Here is a 22,405-nt window from a genome sequence, read left to right as displayed (position 1 = left end):
ATGACTATTCGAGGATTCTTGTTATTAAATGGAATATCATATTCCTCACCTGAACTGAAGATGGCGTTTGCTGCATTTGTCTCAGTTTTAGATTAGAGTTTTAATGCTTGCTTTGAACCTATGAAAAAATAGAAGGTTATATTTTACAGCGAGTGTACATTGATCGCAATATGTCGATAAATTAACATTATAAAATATCAATTCGAATTGTTATTATTATTTTTAAAAATGTATACGACATGAAGTGATGTATTTCACTTATCAAGAATCTTTCTGCATAGTGTGAATGGTCGAAAGAAAATGACGTAAATGAGTTTGAACGTATTCACCAATCACCGATGGTTGTTTGGTGATCTCTTCTTATTTTTTCTTCTTTGTATTCCCCTTCTTCTTCTCCTTCTTCTTCTTCTAGTTTCTTCTCACCCTCCTCCTTTTTCCTTTTCTCTATCTTTTTCTTCTTTTTTCATCTTCTTTTTTGTCTTCTTCTTCTCCGTATTCTTCTTCTTTTTTATACTTCCCCTTTTTCTCTTTCAGCTCCTCCTCATTCAATCTTCCTTTCTTCTTCTTCTTCTTTTACTTGTTTCTTCTTACCCCCTCCTTTTTCTTTTCCTTATTTTTCATCTTCAGTTCTTTTTTTGTCTTCTAATATTCTTTTTCATATTTTTTCAGTTGGCTTTTCTTCTTCCCGTCTCATTTTTTTTTCATCTTCTGACTTTCTCTTTCTTCTCCAACATGTTCAACAAAACATCATGTAATTGGATGCTAATTATTCCATTAATTTTGAAAAATTAAATTGATATCATTGAATGAGCAAATCCGCTATGAATACATAAAGCGGGATGTGTGTGCGGAGGGTATTGTCGGTCGTTTTGTGCGTCGCGACGCGTCGGTGTGCTGATGTTATTATGCGTGTGGGTGTGTGTCTTGTATGTGCTGGAACGGCACCACAGGGGAAAGGGGCATGATCGAGTGACCAGGGGCCAGTTGCAGAAAGAGTTGCGTTTAAAATCAATCGTAAGTCCAAAATGTGCGCTGTTGATTGGTTGAAAATCAAGTTTTAGTTTCGCGTGATTATTAGAGTTGCGTTTGATTGCAACTCTTTCTGCAATGGGCCCCATGGCGTGTATTCCTTCAGCAAGACATTTATCCGCAATGTGCTGCACTCGACCCAGGTGAGGTGAATGGGTACCCGGCAGGATTAATTCCTTGCATGCACTGAGCGCCGGTGATGGCAGCTCGAGCTAAAGCCGGGGTAATAATAGCAGCGCTTTGTATCCTCAGGCAAAAGGCGCTTTATAAATACCGCTATTATTGTTATTATTATTATTTATTGATCCTAGTAGGGCCTACAGGGGAAGAGGTAAAAAGAAAGAAAAATGAAGAAGGAAAAGTGAAAAGAGTGAGGTCTGTTTCGTATATCCCTATTATTCAATTGAAAAAATATGACGTCATTATTCCGCCACCCCTATCAATATACCCTGTATGTGCATGTGTGTTAAAGAGCAGGAAATTCTACAAAAAAAGATATATAGTTACGTTCCATGTTTAGAAGTTTAGAAATATTATAGTTCATGAACTTTAATTGAAGCACGTTAAAAATATATAACACATACCTTAACAAGTTGAGCCTGAGACCTTGCTGTATGACCTCTTCGATAGTCTGTGTATACCAAAAAAGTAGTTTATTTCTCTATTTACTTATCTATAAAGTATTATTTAAACAGAGTAGCCCCGTAAGTAGTAAAATACTGCTGTACTTGGAGGCCATGTATAACATAAAACATAACAAAATACAGGCATATATGCGATACAAATAGAAAATATAATTCCTAAACATAAACAGATGGAAATTTAAGGTATACGTCTAATACAAAAAATAATACTGCATATAAAATTGTGAACAATAATGTAACCAAGAACTGCAAGTAAAAAGCGATAGGGGAAGGAAAGATAAAAGGTAAGGATAATTCAATTCATTTATTTCATTTCCATTCAAAACATAATAGAAAGTAATATAAAGCAATACAAATCAAGTAAAATTTTACAGAAGGGCATTCTTACTTCGTAAAACAGAAAAAAAAAACAGTATAATATAGAGCATAAATGGAGATGAGGTAAAGGAGAAAATAAAGAGCCTCACTGCAGTTAGAAAATTAATCCTTAAAATAAAAGAAGTTCCTGCAGCAGAGTCTCGAGAACACCTGTAATCTTACAGGGTATTTGGCGTATGGAATCTTACAAATTTCCTTAAAGGTCAAGTCCACCTCAAAAAAATGTTGATTCGAATCAATAGAGAAAAGCAGACAAGCACATTGCTGAAAATTTCATCAAAATTGGATGTAAAATAAGAAAGTTATGACATTTCAAAGTTTCGCTTATTTTTTACAAAATAGTTATCTAAACGAGCCAGTTCCTTCCAAATGAGAGAGTCGATGATGTCACTCACTCACTATTTCTGTTTCTGTTTCTTGAATTATACAATATTTCAATTTTTACGAATTTGATGATTAGGACCTCCTTGCCTGAAGCACAAAATGTTAAAATAATGGAATTCCACGTATTCAGAGAGGAATGAAACTTCATTACTCATGACAATGACGAGAAAATCAAAATACTTCATATTTCATATAATAAGATACAAAAGAAATAGTGAGTGAGTGATGTCATCAGTTCCCTCATTTGCATACCGACCGAGATGTACATATAACTGTTTTGTGAAATGAAGCGAAACTTTAAAATGTCATAACTTTCTTATTTTACAACCGATTTTGATGAAATTTTCAGTGTTATGCTTGTTGAATTTTTCTATTTTTATTGAAATCAAATTTTTGTTGGGGTGGACTTGTCCTTTAAATAAAACACCCTTTTCCCTTTTTAAACAGATCTGCTCTGTTAAATTGCAGACAAATTCCTGTTTTACGAATTTACAGAATGATTCTGTTATCATTTTCTGCAAGATCTTTTTTTTTCTGTAAAATCACGGTTTTTTAACAGTGTACAGGGAGAAGAAGGCACACCACCACACTTCTATACAATATTATAATATAACAATATCTATCCATTCCAAACTGCACGGATCCAGGTTTAACAAAACCAGATCGACCGCGGCCATGGACCAACCGATCTCGGAAACTGCTTTCAAATCAAAACCTCAAAGTATTCAAATTGAAAAGAAAGAAAAAATACAAACACCTATAATAAGTCCAAAACCTAGTTGGTCCCTAACCACAGCCGAATGGGAGCTGTCCTGAGCCCATACAGTTTGTACATAAACAAGGTATGAACAAGGATAAAAGGCCTTCGTGTAAAAAAGTCCCTAAACAATTCTTACTTATACATTAAAGTGGGTGTATCTATGCCTTCAACAGAGGCGTCGATCCTAATGGAGCGTTGTGGCCCAGTGGATTAGTCTCCGGACTTTGAAACAGAGGGTCGTGGGTTCAAATCCCAGCCATGGTGTAGTTTCCTTCAGCAAGAAATTTATCCACATTGTGCTGCACTCAACCCAGGTGAGGTGAATGGGTACCTGGCAGGAATTTATTCCTTGAAATGCCACCGCGCTGTAAAAGGCTGCGGGGCTAAAGCCAGGGTAATAATATCCAAGTCCTTTGGAAGCGCATAAAGACGTTATTTATAATGTGTTATGCGCTATACAAGAACTGTCTATTATTATTATTATTATTATTATCCTGGGGGGCAGGGGGGCGATCGCCCCACCAATTAAAATATTGGGGGCAAACATATCGTTTTGCCCCCCTCCCAATAATTCCGCATGGGCAAAAACTAAAATAAGGTTGTAATGTAACACAGAAATCAGCAAGCGAGATTGAGATACACAACTCGTTCTTTATCTAAAATCGTGCTCAAAATATCCGCTTTTCAGATTGGAATATAAAAAAAATTCAGCTCGCGCTTCGCGCTCGCATCATTTTCTGTAGCAAAAACCCATACTTTTCATGATTAAATAAGTGAATAGAATGTCCATTTTTCAGTTCTAAACCTCAATAGAACTCCCACTTCGATTTGCAATAATCTTTTATTCAATAGTAAATATTGTTGCTTAGTAAAAACGTCCATTAAACTCGTTTCTTTTCAGATCGAAATATCAAAATTTTCAGCTCGCGCTTCGCGCTCGCATTAATTTGTTGATGAGATATGTGCCTCCATCTCATGACTCATATATATAATGTATGTATAGGCATATGTGCATGTGAGTTTGTTTGTTATGTGTGATCGAGCGCTTTTGGAAAGTTGATTCATGATTTTGCCCCCCCCCCCCATCTGAAAAATGGATCGACGCCCCTGGCCTTCAATATGACATTATGAAAAAAATGATGTTGAGTTTTTAACGTCGTTAGAGAGTTGATTCCATAGGCACGTATCGTGGTGGAAGAACGCTCCTTTACTTTACCAGCTTTGGTGTGTGCCTGTGGAACCATGATTCGATTTAAAGGACAAGTCCACCCCAACATAAAGTTGACTTGAATAAAAAGGGAAAATCCAACAAGCACAACACTGAAAATTTCATCGAAATCGGATGTAAAATAAGAAAGTTATGACATTTTAAAATTTCACTTAATTTCACAAAACAGTTATTTATGCACATCCTGGTCGGTATGCAAATGAGGAGACTATGAGGTCATCCACTCACTATTTCTTTTGTATTTTATTATATGAAATATGAATTATTCTAATTTACTCCTCATTGTTAAGTGATACAACGATTAGTTCCTCCCTGAACATGTGGAATTAGAATTGTTAAATACTTTACGGTTCAGTCAAGTTGATCCTTATTGTCAAATCTATAAAAATAAGAAATATTGTATAATTCAAACAATGAAAAAACAAAAGAAATAGTGAGTTGTGGACATCATCGACTGACTCACCTAGTTGTGCATATCACTGTTTTGTGAAAAATAAGCGAAACTTTAAAATGTCATAACTTTCTTATTTTACATCCGATTTTGATGGAATTTTCAGCACTCTGCTAGTTTGATTTTTCTCTATTTATTTAAGTCAGCATTTTCCTGGGGTGGACTTTACCTTGAATTTGTTTCTAGTATTATGGGAATGGACAGAACTAAATCTCGGGAACAAATCTGAGAGGTAACCTGGGGCTTCGCCCTGCATAGAATTAAAAATAGTTTGCACATTTGAAATCACCATCGTTCTTTTAGTGGTACCCAATCTAATCCTTTTTTCATGAGTTTTATTTGTAATTCAAATTTTAACAAACATATCTCAAAAAAATATAAATTCTTTTACATTCATGTGGATAAACACCATGATAGGTTGAAGTAATATACAACAGATCTAATTCAAAACAACAAAAAAATCTTGCAAACACTACTCCATTATATGTTTTGAAATCAACCTGTAAGACCAGTCGAGCCCTTCGTTTATGCTGTTTGATCAAAGTGTCCTTTAAGTTTAGGTTACAGTTGGTCCAGTCGTTGCGACAGTATTCGAGATGCGGTAAAGCTAATGAATTTGCCAATAGTTTAGCACTCGAAACTGTCATGTATTTCCTTAATCTAGCAAAAAGTGCAAGTCTGGACGTAACTTTTGACTGGTTTCGTTGATATGAGTTCAGTCGCCCACTTAGTTTTTCGTCAAAATGTACTCCGAGATATTTGAAAGCCGACACTCTTTCAATACTGCGTTGTTCCATGACGAGGCTTAGATCACAATTCTTTAGTCTTTGTTTGGTCCCAAAAAGCAAATACTGGGTTTTTGTTAATTTGAGTACTAAAAATAAATGATTGTGCATTAATAATAATAATAATAATGCACAACATTTATTATCCGCCATCTATCTCATAAACTATTCCAAGGCGCATTAACCATTGATTCACATTGTGTAGATCTTCCGAATGAATTTATTTTAAAATTATCTTAATTACTGGAATCTATAGCTATGAAACTATCTAACAATGTTTGTTATAGGGACATAGGAATAAATCGCACAAGTAAATCGTGGACATAAATAGGTGTGTCTGTTTATAGGATTGAGTAAACCGGTATAGAGGATATTGTACAAACAGAATTGATAACAGTATCTGTAAAATAGTGTCTTTATATAGAGAGGGAGTGTGTGGGGGGTGGGATGAGAGAGAGGTGTGGTGTGCGAGGGTAGTCATGTGTGTGTGTGTGTGTGTGAACTTATTTCTGGGGGCCTTTTTTCACTTTTACCCACCAACCGGGGACACCCTCGGTCAAAATAAACATTCTAATTAAGAAATCCACTTTGCAGTAAAATATACGAAGTGCTTATGGCTTTCAATCATGTTCTGTAAAAAGGACCGACCTTATTTAAAAGTATATGTGTAGGCCCATATGCATATACATTAGAATTCGAAAGCATCAAATATGTTAACTCTTATCAAGCAAATCAGCTTATTAGCTGGCTGTATTCTTTCAATTTTTTTGCTTATGATAGCTGGCCCCTGTATTTTTTAATTATTATTTACACTTGTGTGCATTTATGTGAATTATGTCTATTTTATTGTTATGATGTAAATGTCACAATTTGTAATTTGATCATTTTTTTATATTTTCTTTATATTATAAGCATTATAGGATTACTGTAAATTAATGTTTTGAATTATCAATAAATGCAGAAACACATGCTATAAAATAGAAATGCTTTTTATCTAGTCATCCTTGTTTTATCAAGGCTCATACCCATTAATTCAACATACTGGTTTATTATCTTCACTCACTGGCATTTCCTCACTGAGGTTTGCACTAAAACTGCAGTGGCTTGAGCAGGTTTGATAGTAACCAACAAACAGCAGATATATTTGATAATAATCCACTTTTTTCTCCTTTTTTCGGGCGCCGCCGTCAATGTACTTTTTACCAGAACGGTCGCAGTTTTTCACCAAATAACCCGACAGCATTCCATTCGTGTGTGCACGCGCGCGTATGTAGTGCTAAACCGTACCCAAAATGTATTGTACGCCATTCTCGGTTTTTACACACTCATTTTGACTCATCACTTGTACACATACACACAAGAGGGGTGTGTTATCCGATGGGCGTTACCATATAATTCGCCCACTAGTACAGCATTGGTAATTCAAACACGTTGGATTATTATACAGAGAAGGATAGTTTCCATACAGTTTTCTCTTACCAACCATACTCGAATGTTTATCATAGTCGCCAGAATATCACTTTTGGGAAATTAGTTCGCAGTATCACCGAGCCATATTGGGTTACACAAGAGCAAGGTAGGTAAATATTTAAAGTAATACGGACAAATATACATTCAGGCAATATTACCTGGACCGGCGATCGAGTCACACCTGCCGATGGTTGTTTACTGTGAACATACAAATACAATGAAGAATAAATGGTGGGCTTTTTATTATATCGTGTCTTTACTATCAACTTAGATATTGAGCGTCGATAGTGAATCAGATGTCTATTTATACATTCTTGAAAAGAAACATATATATATTTCATGTATCTGGTTCGAGGGTTAAGTGTATTTTATACGTTTCCAGTGGATGGTACAATAAGCTTTTATGCTATACATATATAATTTGCATCTCAGAAGGGCTTCTTGTATTGCTGAGTGGAACATAATTTATACAAAAAAAAGATTATTATGAAAACTGTGCTTGATTTTGAATTTTGACGTGATAAAATTGATGTGTAAATTCTAGCAACTCGCGTTTAAACGTTCTTCGTTCGAGGCCTATTCATGTTTTTTGTAATCACTTCTATTCTCTACAACTGTATGTGTCTAACACACTTGTTCAATATTATTTCTACAGCTGGTAATAATAAGTTGTATAGGTACATGTCTGTTCTCATATACAATTTTGTATTTATTTCATCGTTACCTAACAAGTTACAGTATGTCCTACATAATCATTTTGTAATGTATAGTTGCAATCGCACTGCAGTGGGATGACAAATAAATACAAATACATGTAAATGAATTCAATAATTTAGTAAATACAGTGGAAACGATTAAAGTTTGGTTAAACAAATGCATTAACAAGAACATAGATAAGCACTAAAAATACGGGTCTGTTACTATCATATTACAAAGCAAAGCTCGTTCCATCCAATGTTAAAGGTTTGTTTCAATTCATTCTCATTTAATTTTGCTTTTTCAGCAAACAATTTATCTTTTGAGCTAATGAGATAATACTAAGTAGTATATTAGAGTCACATTCCTACAGTCATTGATAATAACATTGATATAGTCTTATCATAAATACTGAACACTATATCATAAAGTTTCTCTTTTAAGCCGATGTACAGTCGAATTTTTATTTTCATTATGCTTGGTGGACGTTCATTAGGAATAGATTTATAGATGAAATATTGTGGTATTCGTGACGTCACAAAAGAAACTCTCATCAAAGACAAAAGGTGGTTTCACCGTATTTTGCGGTCAAGGATTTTGATAGCTTTACAGCATGTTCAGTGTAATACTCGACTGTCCTGAGAGGGGGCACTGGAGCATCACATAGCGTGCCTCTGGACAATGGTCAGCAGTCTTTAGGTCCAGATTATTGACCATTAACAGAATAGCAAGCTGTGTAGATGAAAAGAATGGATACCAAGAAAGGAAATACCATTCCTCCACAACGAAAACCAACAAGATTGGCAATGTACAATGCTTGTCTTCTGCACTGGTCTTCTATGTGTGAATAATTTCGACAAGTAGTAGGCCTATATTTTTATTACATGTATATATACCGGTTGCTCTATACTACCATTCTTGGCAGCAGTTTTCCTTTTCATGGCGCCATTTCATATGGCGGCATTTACGCTCAATATTTTTTTTTACGAAGTAAGAATGCTCTTCTGTAAAATTGTACTTGATTTGCATTACTTTATATTACTTTGTATTATGTTTTGAATGGAAATGGAATAAAGAATTGAATTAAATTGAAAAGAACCATTTCGATGGAAATTGAATGGATAACTGAAAGGCATTTCTTCCATACCCGCTGATGTAAGAGATGATAGCAATATAAAAGAATGTGTTGGGGTAAAATGCATGGACTTTTATAAACTCACACGGGGGGTACGTGGGGAAGCTCAATATGAGACTAAGCTGTTATACATGTATATACAGTAGGCACAGAAATACATTCTTTCAATCTTATTCTGTTCATGATGGTTGGTTTCGTTTTTTAACACAGCAAAAAATGTGGTGTTAACCGGTGTACATATATAGGACCACACCAGTTATTTTACACCTGTGTTAAAATGGTGGTACACCTAAAGGTGTTATTATAGTTGTTACATTTACACTCTTTGGTGTTATGTTCAATATCTAGGGTGTAATTTTAACACCTCAGGGTGTGGTCCTCTGTTAACACCAATTGGTGTCAGTTTTAACTCCACAGTTTTACAGTGTATTAAGTATTTGTAAGTTATATGTTACAAATAATTCTTGTCAGTTCGTATTTGCTGAATACGTATAATTATATTATCAAAAGCAATTAAAAGTGCAAACAAAAAGAGAAAAAAAAGTCCCCAGGGGACCGTTGCAGAAAGAGTTGCAATCAATTGCAACTCTAAAAATCATGCACAACTTGATTTTCAACCAATCAACAGCGCGCATTTGGGACTTGCGATTGATTTGTTGGCTTGCGTTTAAACGCAACCCTTTCTGCAACGGGCCCCTGGTCAATGACAACATCCCTAACAACTGCCTGTTCATAATGTTTGAACATCAGCCCCTATCATCTGGTAAACCCGCAAGTCAAATAGAGATTTCGTTTAACAGCTATTTTAACCCTGATTCATTGACTTGAGGGACCTTATTTAGGTTGTACTGCGAGGTCTTTATTTACTCGAGTAACTATTATAAGCCTGTATAAACTGATGGGTGAATTGAATTTCTACAATTACAGAATTGGGTCCGAAATAGGTTAAATACCTCTTTGTATTAAGGGTCTTCGTGTTATGACCTTAATTAACTAAAAATAGACAAAGGTGCCATGAGCCTAATTATATCAGGAGGGCTAAAGATATTCGTTCGGCCCAACCCATTCGATTTTTTTTCAGTTTCATATTGCTGATTGTCAAAAGTGTATGAATATGATTCAAAATCTAACACTGATTCTAGAAATGGTAACTACTGAACTTCCTTTGCCCAAATTAGGAAGGTATATCAAGGATTTGGAACTATTTTTTGACTTGCGGAAGAATTGGGGCTATTTTACTGTTTCAGTTGATGAATCTGATTCATAGAGATGTATACTAATATACATCTCTATGATCTGATCTCATTATCTTCATAAATGGTGATTTATTTTTTAAAATGAGCTGGCTACGATACCCTTCTATGGTCAGATGTGGAATGTCAGATATATATCCTATCCAAATAGTAAACATTCGACCCTCTAATTCACATTTATTTTTTATGAATTTTCTTTAGTGCCATTTCAACACACAAGTCTATGGGAAATGTTTTACGCGCGTGACACCCATAGGCCTACAGTAAATATATATATCTAGGTCCTATAAAGTAATAAATTCATTCATGGACGCTCTGTCAACATTTACGTTGGTGTTCACGGTAGAAATCTAGGAATTGTAGTTAAGAGACCTGGGCCCCGTCTTACGAGGAGTTGTGATTGTTCCAATCAATCGCAACTATGGAAAGCCAGCACAGTCAACATAAAAAATGCATGTTTGTTTAAAAAAATCTAGATAAAAATGCGTATCAATAAATTCATTGATTTCTTTACAATTTGGTGTGTTCTCCTTTGTTTACAATGGACATTTTGCAAATTTCCTGGAGAAAAAATTATGACACTGATGGATTTCCATAGAGTTACAATTGATTGGATCAATCGTAACTCTTTGTAAGACGGGGCCCATATGAGACAAAATTATATTCCTTCACATACTGTACATGTATACCAACATGTATAAGGTCAGAACATGGTCCCTTTTTTAGGAGGGTCCGACTCCAAGTTCGGAGTAAGTTGGACAATCCGTTTTATACACTGTAAAAAAATATTGGGTAAAAATGCTCCATGATGGTGATTATTATGTGTCCAACCACCTTGGGGCAGTTTACCGAATGCGGGAAGCATATTATCCAGTAAGGTTAAAAAAAATAGGCAGCAATTACTTTAGAATGGGAAAATTTTCATTACACTGGATAGATAAAAATGCCCAAGAGAAATGCCCAATGTTGGTTGGATACATAAATACCCTCATGGAGCATTTTTGCCCAATATTTTTTAGAGTGTATACGAATACCGTCATGTAGATTTAACAAACAAAGATGAATGTGGTCGTAAAATTAAATCAACCATGCATCATGTAATCAGGTTAAATAATTTTTTTATTGCGAATTATTCTTCCTTTCCTTTCTTCATGTACATACAAGTTTATTCACATTGAGTGTAAATATGTATCCTTAAATAAATATGTGAACATCTGTTCAAACAAAACACAATAAACCAAATATTTTGATCAGAAGCTCGAGGGTAGTCGTGGCATATCTGCACGCATGAAAATGAATATTGTATGCATCTATTCAATATCTAGTCGCCTTTTGTGTGTATTTCTGCACCAATGATCGCATTATCTGCTCGAAACCAAGAGCTATTTCGATCTTGCAACCATTCGGTTCATTAAGCCTCAATCAAATGCGAATGTTTGAACTTTTATCATATATTTGAACTATGGTACCGGTATTTTCATCTGAATACTTATACTTATAGTGCGCCTCTTCGTTTATTTCATAGCTCGCCAGTCGTCATGAATCGACACTGAGTATGATATTGTGCTTTGATTTGCCTTTGATATACATATATTCATGTATATCCTCATAATCCTGCAATGAATATACGTATGGCAACATTTTTTTTTCAATTCCAAGCCCCTCAATCGTACTTAAAACCTCAAATGCTATTAAAGGGTTATGGTTGAAATGTTGGAATGAATAATTAAAAAGGGATTGAAATGTATCATCATACAGAGAAAAGGGTGCTAAACATGCGCCATGAGGGTAATTATGACGCCAAATTAGTTGGACACATAATTACCCTCGTCCTGGATAAAATTTTACCCAATAATGTTTACAGAGTAAGGGGGGGGGGTAAGAAGAAAGTTGCGGGGAGGGGATGTGTTGAGGCGCTTAAGGCGCACAGGCATGATATGGAAACTAATGGTATGGTCACACCCGTTGTTGGAGCGGTCGTGGAGCGGAGAGGAAAAAATCATCACCGCTCGCTACCATTCACCATTTTCGATTGTTTTTGTTTTGTTTTCGATTTTTTCCCCACTTTTGTGAGCGAAATTCGACCCTTAATTTCTCCCTTCCGCTCCACGACCGCTCCAACAACGCTCGGGCGGTGTGACCAGGCCTTAAAGGCAGACGAAAGATGTGGGATTGGAAGTTTAGGAGATAAAGAAACCCAGAGAGGGGGCAATGCGAGAAAATGTGAGAATGAAAACATAAGTGAGAAGCTGGAGGGATAAATGCTAAATATGAAATTCACTGGAAATAAGCACTCTCGTTTTCTATCCTGCTTTCCATTTTCTTCCACAGGAAGGAGAAAAGGTTTCGAAGATGACGTCATTGGCATTTAAAGAACACAAAGAGCATTTAAAGCGGCTGGGAATCCCTCGTATCGATCCGAACAAGCAGTCTGTTGAGAAAACGGTACGTGTATGAATACGTTTTTTTTTTTCTTTTTAAAACATCAACTGGATGCAATGGGATAATAATCTGCGCATGCTCAGTTCTAAAACTAGAGGAACTGAGCATGCGCAAATGTACCGTCTTTCGCACTCCCTGTGTTTTTGAAAGTTGCATGTTGCAGGCGAAGTGGACCTTTTTTTTTTCTTGGAAGTGACGGAACTAGATTTGAGCATAGGGGGTGGGGGGGGGTCCAAATTGACAAAGACAATGACATTGTTGGGTGGATTAAAAATGCAAACTTTTCAATTAACTGCGAAATATAGTAGGCCTACATGTATATACAAGCGGGATTCTACAATTCTATGATTTTGAAGAAGCAACATTGCAGTATATGAGTTAAGTTTCTTCATTCTACCAACGACTCGTCACGGTGTCGAGTACTAAACTTTGCTGTATTTTCCTTATATACAATTCTTCAGCTTAGTCATGGAATGATCATTTTCATCTTTTTCAAGACATAGTTATTTCGAAACTCTTATTCCATGGTGTTTGATAGTAATAATGGCATTAATAATGATGATACTGCAAACGTATTAGATCCGTTAGACGATGATGATAGTGACAATAATGATGATAATGATAATAATGATAATAATGATAATGATGATAATAATGATATCGATATTGATAATGATGATGATGATAATAACAATAATGATAATAATAATAATATTAAGAAGAAGAAGAAGAAGACGAAGAAGAAGAAGAAGAAGAAGAAGAAGTAGAAGTAGAAGTAGAAGTAGAAGTAGAAGTAGAAGTGAAGTAGAAGTAAAAGTAGAAGAAGAAGAAGAAGAAGAAGAAGTAGAAGAAGAAGAAGAGGAGGAAGGAGAAGGAGGAGAAAGAAAAGGAGCAGATAAAGAAGAAGGGGATGAGAAGAAGAAGAAAACGAATAGCAATGAGAACAATATATGATATTTTGTCAAAATGTTACCATGCAGGGCACAAAGGAATATGTTCATGTCAACCCCATCACAGCCAAACTTGGACCTGATCTTGATTTCTTCCAAGGAATGGAAACTCTACATGATGTCTTCAAGAGGGGGATGCGATTATCTAGTAAGTAGAACATTTCCACTGGTTAACAATTCTGAAAGTTGGCATCACACTGCAAAATATTGAATTGATTATTTCCAAGAGAATACTCCCCCAAAATCTAAAACAAAAATAATGATAAAATGAAATGGAAAAGCTGTGAAACAGGACTTTCAAGAGAAATAGGCCAATAAATATCATTGCATCTATTTAGGGCCCCGTGGAAGACTATTAGCAAACGGACTACGTTACCCTGACAAAATAAACCAAATTAGTTAAATTCAGTTCTCAGCTAGGAGGTAATATTGTTCTTTGAATTTTGCTTTCTCATCGCAGTAGTAAACTAAATAGTAATACCGGTATTCTACAGGTGTTACAGCAGCTGTTTGTAGTTCTCTTTAGTATAGGTAGCGGATAGAGAAAAAAATGTAATCATTGTAATTTGTCATTTTTAATATTGGTGTATATACACATTTGTAATTTTTCATGAAAAGCACAAAAGATTAAAGTAAAAAAAATGATTTTACTTTTTTGACAGACAACGGATCTTGCTATGGATGGAGGCCCGAACCTAAGGCACAATACAGATGGGTGACGTATGATCACGTGAGTAAAATATATTGGAGTTTGTATGTGACATAAATACTGTCAAAGTCGTGTAAATCTAACGAGCTGTAATCATAGTTAATTGCGACGCACTGTATGGTCATGATGTCACAGAACATTCAGTAACTTAATCGAATTTCTACAGATCTATGACCAGTGTTGTAGTCAAGGCTCAAACCTCCAAGGCCAAGGCCAAGGCTTTAATACCCAAGGCCAAGGCTTCAATAACCAAGGCTGAGGCCAAGGCATGGAAACCCAAGGCCAAGGCCAAGGCCTGAAAACCTCAAGGCCAAGGCATTTCAATTGTACAATATATGGAAAAAAAATTAGACAACAATGCTTAGGCGGCATACATGACACACAGGACCAAATGTATAAAAGGTGTGAGCGAGCAAAATTTTTTACCCTTGTACATTTAAAACGAAAATAATTTCATGATAGATCATGTAGATTTAGACATAAAATTAAAATAAATATGTACCTTTGTACATTTAATTATTGTTCTAGGCGATTCACATTGCAATAATTATTACCAAGGTGATCTGATCCTGGCATGCCCATTCTCAACATATGTCTTTCTCCTCTACCTGGGACAGGGGAGGCAGAATGTATTTTTTTTTTTTTGGGGGGGGGGGAGGTCAAAGCCAAAAATGCACTTACAGTATAAGTCAAAATGAGAATTTTGGTGCAGTTCAGCAAAGCTTTTTTAAGTGATTTCTAATTGATAAGACAGATATTTTGATTTAGGCTTTAATTTCCCGCTATAGAAAGCATAGCGAGCAAGTGGTTTTGAAAAAAAAATCAATTTTGAAGTTGTAAAACTCGATTTTGGGTCAATTATGGTGCTAATCACTGTTAAAAGGGCATCCTTGCGAGATATTGTAATAAGATGTAATAAGAAATGAAATTTAAATATTTCGAGCTGTTTTTGTAATCATGAAAAAGGTGTGCATCTTACTAAACAAATTAACGCGAGCACAAAACACAAGCTGAAATTTTTACTGACCAGAAAAGGAAGCTGTTCTGGACTGCATTTAGTGACTCATAAATAGGATACATAACTCACCAATCAAATAATGCGAGCGCAAAGCGCGAGCTCAAAAATTTGTAATATTCCGACCTAAAAACTAGACATTCTAAGCATTTTTTTTGTGTGTAAATTGAATGCGAACCTTACTTAACAATAATTTATGCAAGCACAATCCAAAATTTGTTGATTTTGAAACCTAAAATTTTGCTCTGTATGCCATGCTTGGCCCCTCAAAATTGTTGGGCTCATCATGCCATTGATGCCATAGCCCATTTGTAAATGACGAAATTGAAGTTTGTGTTCAAGTTTACCGAATCTTTTCAGAATATCATTAAGACTTAAACATTTTTGTTGGTCAAAGAAAATAATACAAGGAAACCCTAATGGAATAGAAATCAACCTTGTTATCATTCTTTAGAGTAAGCTATTTTTTAAAGTATGAAAATTGTTGTCAAAATTGCAGTCAGATCTGTCAGAATTATTCCTGTCATAAAATCACCATAATCAGTGGCGTACCGTGGGTCACGGCATTGGGGGGCACCAGCAAAAACTTGGAATTGCCTAGTGAGCGCGCGAAGCGCGCCCAGTTGCCAGGTATACTGACCTAATAGAGATATTTTTATAAGGACAGTGCCAATAAACGGACATGTATCCCACTAGTCAAATAATGCGAGCGCGAAGCTTGAGCTTAACATTTTTGATATTCAAACCTAAAAAGGGACATTACAATCAATCTTTTGTAATCATGATACGTACCTGTCTCGCTAAATAATGTGAGCGCGAAGCGCGAACTGAAATTTTTGTAAATATTGACCCCAAACAGGAAGATTTTAAGGACTATATTTTAGGAATCTTTTATCTATTAAGATTATACACATTAAGATTATTCAAAACTTCCAAACCTCTTATTTGAACAATAACGTGTATTTGAATAAGAATTTATTTCTGTTTGGTTGCCCTGACGCTCAATACTCTACTGTAAACCGTTATATTCTTTATGCTAAATATTTCATTTTTTCCACACGTTGTAAGGGTAATCGGTTGTGTTTTAGCTCTTTTAAGAGTGTATTGAAACGCTATTGTGAAATTGAAAGGGTTCTCAGTCAAAAACATCATAATTTTGTCATATCATTAGATAATAGCACGCATGTACAGTTGTTGTAAACATGTTCGCTTCATGATTCTTTTGTAAATTGAATTGCTTTCGTGTTTGATTTCTGAATAAAATCTTTCTATGAAAGAAAGAAAAAAAAAAAAAAAGATTATACACATCTCACAATAGTCATCTAATGGGAGTGCCAATAAGTGCTTGCTGATTTTGTTAGAATTACATCTAAACATGCACATAAAGCACTTGTAATCATGATTAACATACCCATCTCACAAATCAAATCTTGCGAGCGCGAAGCGCGAGCTGAAAATTCAGACCTGAAGAGGGGCATTTTAAGGCTTGTTTGTAGGAATTCAAGAAGAAATTACGTAGTTCACTAACCAAATGATGCGAGCGCGGAGCGCGAGCTGAAAATTTTTGATATTCAGATCAGAAAACAGAAAAAGGGACATTTTAAGGACTCATTCTAGGAATTGATGGAGAGCAGACATCTTTCACCAATCCACTACTGCGAACGTAAGCACGGACAGGAAATGTTTTATATTAAGACCTTAAAATGGGACAATCACTTAAAGTATTCATGAAAAAGAAGCATACTATTGTACATGTAAAAGAATAACTCGAAGTGCGAGGAAATATATTTGGTAGTTTGGTGTATACATGTATTGACTTGAAAACGGGAGGTTTTAGTATAACAGGATTATATATCTCGGTAAACAGACAATGGGAGCACCAGGAACAATGAAGACATATGCCCTGAGCAAATTATGTTTCATTTATATGAAAAAAATGTTTCTTATGTAATGTAACATAACATAATTATAACATTATAATGAACATTAATGTCTTCTTTCCCACTACGTTTCTCTTCCTTTCTCCCTCTTTTCCTCCTTTTTTTTAGTCAGCCGATTGGGGGGGCACGTGCCCCCATGCCCCCCCTGTAGTTACGCCACTGACTATAATCCTAATCATAATTATTATCATTATTATTGATATTGTCATTATCCTTATTAGTCATGATTACATCATATTACCAATAAATAATATTAATTTTCATCACTTCTCTTTGTTACATAATTATGTGATGATAATTGCAATTGATGGCACTGCTAAGTACACTTTCTGCTTCTGCTGCTGCTGACTGGTAGTATTTAGTGTCATTAGATGTACAGAACAATTGAAACATTTATAATTACTTGTATAAAACAAATGAAAGTACAAAATACAAAGTGCCTTGAAAATGCCTTGAAATTTCAAGGCTCAAAATCCTCAAGGCCAAGGCCAAGGCCCTCTCAAGGCCAAGGCTTGAATGTTCAAGGCCAAGGCTTTGAAAAAATAGGCCTTAAGGCGCCTTAAGGCCAAGGCCGAGCATCAAGGCACTACAACACTGTCTATGACTAGTTTGGATGTCATTTTATGTATGATCACTGAACTAATGCCTGTAGAATAAACATTAAAATCACGATTTCAAACATCACAACTGTTTATTTGCGTATTATAGTCGTAGTTTGAATGAAAGCATCGTGTATTTTTTTTCCCTACAGATTTACCAAAGAGCGGGAAACTTTGGATCTGGTCTCATAGCTGACGGGGTAGAGCCAGGACAACAGACTATGATAGGATTGTACTCACAGAACAGAATTGGGGTAAGGGATGTCCCTCCCACTTCACCCCTCCCCCACCCCTTCCTCTCCACCACATACTTGAAATAACAGAATCGCTGGAGGAGCGCCCCCTTTCCTAAAGCCTCAAAAAAACTCATACAGAATGAAAATTAAAAACACATTTTGAAACTAATCTTGATTGATGAAGAACAAGTCTGTCCTGCAGTGTTAATTGAATAAGAATGAATATTGACGGAAATGAAAAAAAGATCCCCCATCCCCATCTATAGCGAAATTTTGGTACCTATGTAATAATAATATTCGACCTCATATACAGCCCCATTTTTCTAGACTTCGCCCCCTCACGTATCCCACTTTCCATTGAAAATCGTTGAGCAGCTGCTTCAAAATTTTTGCAAAGACGTGAAAATAGATTTCTATAGAATAATTCAAGCAAACGAGCAAGCGAACGATCTTGTGCACTAACTGTAGAACTAGAGGATGTATGGCATGATAATACCCCCAGTAATAGTATGCAGCGCTTAGAAACATTGTATTAAGCGCTAATTATTGCTGCATATCATTCTCATAATTATTCTCAAGATTAAAGATGCATTGTAATAGTTTATATTTAAAAAGCTCACATGCAAAAGGGGCTAGGTCCATTTTTCATCAAATTTGATTTTTATGTCTCAATTTATAGATTTTTAGTAGCTCTAGAAGATGATACCAAAGAAAAGTTGAAATTCCCATTAAAAAGTGATCTAAAATGGCAAAGAATTTTTTTTTCAAAAGGGGTAGGTCCATTTCAGTTTAGTTGCAAAGGGGGTTAGGTCCACACAGAATTTTTGGGGAAAAGAATATCTTTGAAAAAATATGAAGACGGGTAGATTTCTTTTATACCCATTTTTATGTTCTTATGGTAAGGTATCATGAAAATTCAGTTTCGCATAAGAATATTGCAATATGGATGAATTCAAAAAATGATTTTCTTGGAGTGGTCCAAAGCGGACCTAACCCCTTTGCAACTAAACTCTTCATTTTTTTACCCATGTATAGTGGAGCATCACCGAGCAGGCATGCAATCGATACTCATTTGTTCTCATCCCACTCTACGACACACTCGGTCCAGAGGCCTGCAAGTTCATCGTCAACCAAGGTAAGATTTATGTGGAGGTGCCTTGGCCGAGTGGTCTAAGGCGCCTGGCTATACTTGGAAAGTCCAGGGTTCGATCCCCGGCACCTATGCCCGTGAGCAAGGCATTTATTCTACAATGCTCAATTATCCTGCTTTCAAATGAATGGAAATGCTAAATGCATTTATTGGTAACTAGGTGTGCACTTGTTTTTTTTTAAAAAGGTCAGATTTATACTTGTTCTTTTTGGAGGAGGCAGGGGCAGTGAGTACAAGGATATATAATAGGATATAAAGGATTATAGTATGTGACCCCCAACCCCCACGCCAAAACCAACAATTAGTAGCCAGGGAAGAGTCTCTGTAAACAGTCAACTTAGTCATTCGGTTTTCAAAAAGCAAGAATCAGACAATTTCTGAGCTTATCTGAAAGAGTAATTCTTCTTCACACTGTGAAAAATGAAGTATTAAACTTGAAAAAAAAACATACAAGAGTTTAATCATTATTGCAATGTGCACATCTCTTATATTTAAGTGAGCCCAGCACTTCAAGTCTTGCTTTCTCCTTTTTTTCAAGGTCTGGCGTAATTTCTTCTGTACTCAATTAATATATACTTGTGAGAGTTATTGTTGATCTAGTTTGACAAATTATATATCATTAAAGCTCAGGAGTGCTTTTTCAAGCTCATTTGAAATTCCAAAAAAATTAATAATAATTGTGGGTGACTTTTTGGTTTTGAATTCACATATGGGTGGGCGCAAGATGATTAAAGGGGGCGTATTTTTTCTCAGTGAATTCATAATAGGGGGCATATTCCCGTGTCTTTAAAAGTCTCTCTTGCTTCTTTTAACCCTTTTTTCTCAAGAGTTAATATGGCTAAACTGGAATCAATTATTCATCATTTTCTTTATTCCAAAATAGCTGAAATCGGGACAGTGGTATGTGACACGGAGAGTCGAGCAAAGCTTCTTCTGGAGAAAGCCGATCAAATGCCCGGTCTGAAAAGAATTGTCATGATGAGCGCCATCACCGACGAGCTGCTGAAAAAGACTGAGCAGTTGGATATCAAACTCCTTCAATATCGAGAAGTGGAGGTAAACAAGAATGACATTACATAAAATGCGATTACGAAAAGACAATGCATTGAAAAATGACAGAGACAATTCGCTTTTCATCAAAGTGCATTTAGTATTCTCTTCGAAACTAAATTTAAGGTTGAATTCATTTTATGTTGAAGATATCATTCAAATTGTAATAAAGATTTCACAATTGACATGTATATTGCCAAACCTAATTGAAAGTTCCTACAATGAAAAGGCTATAAATTATGTCATTTGTTTTTGTTTCATTTAGGAAAATGGATTGAACAACAAACAGCCAGACATGGTAAGTAAAATTGAATTTCAAAGACGATTTTATACCCAGAAAGTTATGAGAAATACTTTTGTTTAATGTCATATTCAGATAAAGGACTGAATTTCAAGGTCTGCATGGAGATTGGGGGAAAGTACGCGCCCGATGGAACGGAGTTTATATTCTCTGTTTTCTTGGGACACTTACTCGTTTCTACATACTCTTAGTATATCAGTTATTCTCGGCGACATTACCCTATATATCTAGCAATAGGTGTGTGTCGTGTGTGCCTTGTCAAAGCTGTGCGATGTGAGTTGTGTGTGTGGATGTTTATGAGTGTGTGGGTGAATGCGCGTGCGATGGTGCGTTAATGTGCGTTAGAGTTCACGGTGCGTGTGTGTATGTGTGTGTGCGTGTTTGGTTGCTCGTATGAGACAGTGGGTTATGGTTTGTGGGCTGTTATATATTTAAATAAGGTGTGTGGGTGTATGGGTGGGTGTGAGCGTATAAGGTATGGGTGTTCATGTTTGAATTTGAAACGGGGATAAGTGGCGCAGCATTCTATCAATTAATATCAAGTCCGTTTCTTTTAGTTGTTTACGGGGTTCTTAAGAGAGTTGCTATCGTAAGCTAACAAAAATCGGTCAAAGCAGTCTAAACATTAAATCTATAACTCGGGTTTCTTTTGGAAACATAATTATTTTCCTCTTGCGTTCCACATAGCTTCCGTAGAAAGGCGACATCTGCACAGTGTGTTACAGTCTAAGCAGTCTAAACATTAAATAAATAACTCGGGTTTCTTTTACAAACATAATCATTTTCTTCTTGCCTTCCACATAGCTCCCGAAGAAAGGCGACCTCTGCACAATGTGTTACAGTCTAAGCATTAAATCTATAACTCGGGTTTCTTTTACAAACATAATCATTTTCTTCTTGCCTTCCACATAGCTCCCGAAGAAAAGCGACCTCTGCACAGTGTGTTACACCAGTGGGACAACTGGAAATCCTAAGGGAGCTATGCTGACTCACGGTAATGTCATCAGCAATCTATCCGCCTTCATGGCACTCATACACGTAAGTCCTTCTTCTTCGTCTTCTGCTGGTTCCTATATTTCAACCCCCACACGAACTTTTTTCCGCTTAAACACACAAAAATACACATCACTCACAATATTTGCAGGGAACCAACGATATACCAAAAGGAATTTCAGGCCAGAGTCGGTGAGATAAAGAGTACCCCTGCCACAGCAAACACTTGCAATGTGTATAATTCCTGCACTTGGGGGGCAGGCAGTCTAGTCTTATTTACACAGTCAACTCCTGCTGTCTGAATATGGTCGTGTGAATAAATAAGCCTTATGGCTTCATATAGCAAACAATGATAATGATAACATAACATTTACACGGATGAATATTTTCTTCATATTCGTATTTCCTAAATTGAAAGTGGAAAGATCAAATATTATCTCTCAAGGGAGTTTTTGTAACACATTCTTGATGAAAATAAATGAAATTTAGAGCCTACTTTCGACTTACGAATGATATAATGAGAAATGTGGCTGTTGCACCATTTTCTCAAAATGATCTGAATGATTTCGCATGTGAAGATATTCCATGAATTAAAAAAAGACAATTCCTTGTCGCCTTTTATCTTTTTATTAATAAAAAAAAATGAAATTCCTTTTTATTACTGTTTGTCAGTACTCCCGATGATATTAGATAATCAATCTGGTCTTTTCTCATTTCACAGGATAAAGCTCCGATCTCAAACGAGACTCATTTTTCCTATCTCCCTCTGGCTCACATCTACGAACGGTTTGCTCAGGTATGTTCCGA

At 35.8% G+C, this 22,405-nt stretch overlaps 1 protein-coding gene across 1 annotated transcript in view; it reads left to right on the top strand.

Annotated features, from left to right (window-relative positions):
* The first annotated feature begins 6,980 nt into the window (after window positions 1-6,980).
* LOC121431590 (long-chain-fatty-acid--CoA ligase 6-like) overlaps window positions 6,981-22,405 on the top strand; it is a 30,079-nt gene continuing 14,654 nt past the window's right edge. Inside the window, exons 1-10 of the mRNA XM_041629139.1 lie at window positions 6,981-7,235; window positions 12,545-12,658; window positions 13,636-13,753; window positions 14,268-14,335; window positions 18,021-18,122; window positions 19,140-19,239; window positions 20,138-20,310; window positions 20,570-20,602; window positions 21,518-21,643; window positions 22,320-22,394. Coding sequence (XP_041485073.1) covers window positions 12,566-12,658; window positions 13,636-13,753; window positions 14,268-14,335; window positions 18,021-18,122; window positions 19,140-19,239; window positions 20,138-20,310; window positions 20,570-20,602; window positions 21,518-21,643; window positions 22,320-22,394 — 888 coding nt within the window. The 5' untranslated portion in view covers window positions 6,981-7,235; window positions 12,545-12,565. The remainder of the gene's footprint in view (window positions 7,236-12,544; window positions 12,659-13,635; window positions 13,754-14,267; window positions 14,336-18,020; window positions 18,123-19,139; window positions 19,240-20,137; window positions 20,311-20,569; window positions 20,603-21,517; window positions 21,644-22,319; window positions 22,395-22,405) is intronic.

The sequence above is a fragment of the Lytechinus variegatus genome, chromosome 18, assembly GCF_018143015.1.
Source record: "Lytechinus variegatus isolate NC3 chromosome 18, Lvar_3.0, whole genome shotgun sequence".
NCBI classification, from domain to species: domain Eukaryota; kingdom Metazoa; phylum Echinodermata; class Echinoidea; order Temnopleuroida; family Toxopneustidae; genus Lytechinus; species Lytechinus variegatus.
This window is presented reverse-complemented; position numbering and strand designations above follow the sequence as displayed.